We start from the raw sequence: 3,756 nt of genomic DNA, 5'->3' as shown, positions 1-3,756 counted from the left end.
AAAGACATGCATCAGAATCACACAGGATAATTATAATTTAGCAATAACTCAAAATACGGTGTTTTTAGGGGAATTTTGRTATCAGTGCAGGTCACAGGGCAGTGTCAGAAGTGAAGGACGCTGTTGTCTGACTCCATTGGCTCTGCAGTAATGCGAGCTGAAGATGTTAAGTCTCTTTTATGAAAGATGCTTAAGACCTGGGATTCATGTTTCTCTCTTCTGAGCCTGAAGGGATTTAGAAAAATATTTATAAGCGCAGTTGGAGGCTGGACTTTTTGAAAACACCAGGCTACCCTTTTTATGTTCCAGCTTGTTATGTAAAATTGAGGAGGGAAGAAAAACAGAGATTAGGGCAGGAGAGGCTGAAAATCTGTCTTTCCCCCTCCGAGGTCTGGCTGTATTGTTGTGTACTCAGACAAGGCACCAGCAGAGCTGCTGCAGCTCAGATGCCAATTTAATTATTGCCATCAGAAGATGCAGCAAAATACACCCAAATGTAATACCTGACAATCAGTCGGGATATTTGTCCTGCTCGGGGTAGCATGGTCTGGTGCTGCTGATAATWGTGGAATTATTTAGATTGGAAAAGACCTYTCAGGCCAYTGAGTCCAGGTGTTAAYGCAGAACTGCCAAGCCCACCCTTAAACCACGTCCCCAAGGTGAAATCAAGGTGAAATGAAAATTAAACRGCAGATTTAGGGTCTGGAGAAGATGACAGGGCTGAGAATCTTCCCTTGAGTYGATGTTCATCAGGGGCTGAGAGCTCTTGGTGTCCCCATGAAGGCTCCAAGCGTGGGATGAGAGGTGGCCAAGCATCCTTCTGCACATATTTGTGTCTGTGCAGCACTTCACAGCCCAGCCCTTGGTGAAATGACATCTCTCCCCTTCGAAAAACTTGCAAAGTTTTCCTCAAGCTGCCTTGAAAACGAGAGAAAAACTAAAAAACATTCTCACAYTTTCTTTTTGTTACTCCTCAAAAGGGCGTTTTGGGGATTTTTTTTTCTCCCGTTGGCAGAAATGAGTGTTGTTTTTTTTCTTTTTTTACTGATAAAAGTGTTGTAAGGTGAATTAATTTGGGTTTTTTTTTTTTTGTGCTTGCAGGTGAGGTTGCAGGTTGGGCTCTATGTTGTTTATCTCCTGGACTGGCTGACAGTTTTTAACAAAGATCAGATCCTCGTTCTTCGCCTGGAGGACCATGCATCCAACATGAGGTACACCATGCACATGGTGTTCCAGTTCCTGGATCTGGGTAGGTGCTTGCTGGCTGGTTTAAGCATGCATCTTTGTTATTATCCTTCTTTTAGGACATTTTTTGCTTTATTAAGAGCCAAAAACAGCAGCAAAGGCATCTGGCTTGAAGGATGCATTAATCTCCTTGCCCGGAGTCAAGCAAAATTAAATTCTCAAATGCCTGGTGTTAGAAGATCTCAGTAAGACTATATTTAAAAAAAAAAGAATAAATAAAAAATCCAGACCACTCAGAAATCAAGGATTTATCTTCCAGTCCTGCTGCTGAGGACACTCAGGGCTTGTTTGCCTTGTGCTTCCAGAGGTGCAAAGTTATCCCCCACAATTTTAAMAAATCCAAGTGCTACCAGCCCAGAACCTAAATCTGAGCACGATGAAAGGTTGTGTTTGTGCGGAGGAGAAGGGGGAAATTGTGTTTCTGCTGTGYTGATTGAGACATCTGTTGCTAATCCTCGGAGAAACGCCGGCAGACAAAATGTTGCCCAATGTTGATTTGACAGTAGCAAGAGAATGAAAATGTGGCTGAAAAATCGTCTGTCTGGTCCAAAGATTGGTCTAGAGATGATGAGAGAGCTTGGATGTAGCAGACTGAACAGATGAARAGCTTGGCATCTTCTTCCTGAATATGGTTTGTGCTGGAAGAGTCTGGAGGGTTTTATCTCTCTGGTGCACATTTATTCCTTAAACTGCACCTGTGATGCCACTTTGATCCCCTGAATTATCCCCAAAATAAACAAAATGAGGGTTTACAGAGTGCTGAGTGAAGCTTTTAGAGTTTCTGTCAGGTTTTAGACAACTCACATCAGGAAATGAAACAGCAGCATGAAATACCTGCAACTCCAGAAAGGGATGGGAAGTCGTCTTCAATCGTTGTTTTTTTGTTTTGGTTTGTGGTTTTTTTTTCTGAAAACAGGTATTTTCCTCCAGAATTGATTTATGCTGCTTTTTCGGGAGTTGATTAATTAATGGAGAGGGAAATGTATTATCTCCATGTTTACCAGCAGTGATCTGTTTTACTGATCTAAGCCTGTATTCAACAATCTGAAACACGATGGCTGCTGACACAAATCACATTTATCTCCCCATGGCAAACCCTCTGATTCAACCATCAGATTTCTTCAGGATGGGCATTTTTTTGAGGAGATATTTACAGATAATATTCTTTTTTTTTTTTCCACAGGGCCTCTGAGTGAGAAACAAGAAGCTCTGATCACCAAGAGCCCTGCRTCGAACACGCGCCGGCCCGAGGACMGAAGCYTGGGCCCGATGCTGCCGACCACCAAGGCGATTTTAAGAGATTTCTACAGGCCTTTTAATACAAAACTGGCACAAGTCCTTTTGGATGACGCTTTTTTATGGAAGAGGACATAAAACGTGTAAATTTCGTGCCACGACTACAGTGCTCAAAGGAGTTTTTATTTTTTTAAATTCTATTTTTGTGCGTGGATATTTACATTTTTTGTTTTTTTTCCCGTTCCAAAGAGCAGGATGGGTGACCTGAGAGTCTCGCCTTCAGTCAGCACACATCTCAACAGCTCTACTCAGASCTTTTCCTTGGGAGAATGGAAAGCATCTTGCTTTAATCAGTTTATTGCAACTTCTTTCACCCCAGCCAAAGGAGTGGACAAACATTAGGACAAAAATGGTGTTTTACACTCTTCCATGGGGGTGTTGAAGTTTAAATTCTCTGAGATGCTGCAACACAGAGTTAGCATCACTTTCCTACAGTTACACTTATAATCTCAGTTTCAGCATATGTTATTCACTCTTTTTTTTTTTTTTTCCAATCAATCAATGTCATTTAGCCATTAAAATTTTTAATTGAATTCAACCTAAAATTCTGTACTTTTTTGTCAGCCTATTTACAAATGGTCTTCACTCACAYTGTGTTACCTTAATTCTGAAAAAAACATAAAGAATAAGTGCATTCAATTCAACTTCCAAGTCTAATTTCTATCTTCAAGATAAATGGACTTTCCCAGCCACGCTTCTTGTAAAAGGGAATTTTATAATCCAGTTAAGAACGGATGGCTGAAATCCAAACAGGCCAATTTGRTGTTTAGCATAACAAATTCATTGCCTTCCATATTTTGTTCATGTAAGTATGAAAATGTACCATTTATTCACTTCTCTCACACATTTTCCCAGGAAAACACTTTTATTAAGAGTCCATTCCTGGCCATGGACAGCTTGAATGGATATTTCTGCTAAATTCTGCAGGATTCCTCTTTTCCTCTGTGAAGGAATAAGCATTTTAAAAGCTGTATGAAATGTTATTAAAATCATAAACAGGCAGGATGTGCAGTATCTTACAGAAAGGTTGTGTTACCTAAGGATTTGGGTGCATTAGTTTATTTGTTTCCCTCTTCAGGAAAAATGTCCACATTTAGTTAAAGAGGTTGAGAAGTAAAGACTTGAGGAGGAAAAAAAAACATTTTGGAAGGTATTGAGAAATTTTGAACTACCAGAAAGTTTTTATTTGACTAAGAAACGATCAGATTTTTCTAT

At 40.1% G+C, this 3,756-nt stretch overlaps 1 protein-coding gene across 1 annotated transcript in view; it reads left to right on the top strand.

Annotated features, from left to right (window-relative positions):
• The window catches only part of CHST15 (carbohydrate sulfotransferase 15), a 21,444-nt gene extending 17,891 nt beyond the window's left edge, over positions 1-3,553 (top strand). Inside the window, exons 6-7 of the mRNA XM_057381209.1 lie at positions 1,102-1,249; positions 2,429-3,553. Coding sequence (XP_057237192.1) covers positions 1,102-1,249; positions 2,429-2,619 — 339 coding nt within the window. The 3' untranslated portion in view covers positions 2,620-3,553. The remainder of the gene's footprint in view (positions 1-1,101; positions 1,250-2,428) is intronic.
• Positions 3,554-3,756: the final 203 nt, after the last annotated feature.

Source organism: Malurus melanocephalus, unplaced genomic scaffold (genome assembly GCF_030028575.1).
Source record: "Malurus melanocephalus ecotype Western Australia unplaced genomic scaffold, MMel_1.1 scaffold_498, whole genome shotgun sequence".
NCBI classification, from domain to species: Eukaryota; Metazoa; Chordata; class Aves; order Passeriformes; family Maluridae; genus Malurus; species Malurus melanocephalus.
Note: the sequence above shows the minus strand (reverse complement) of the source record. Positions and strands in the feature narration are given on the sequence as shown.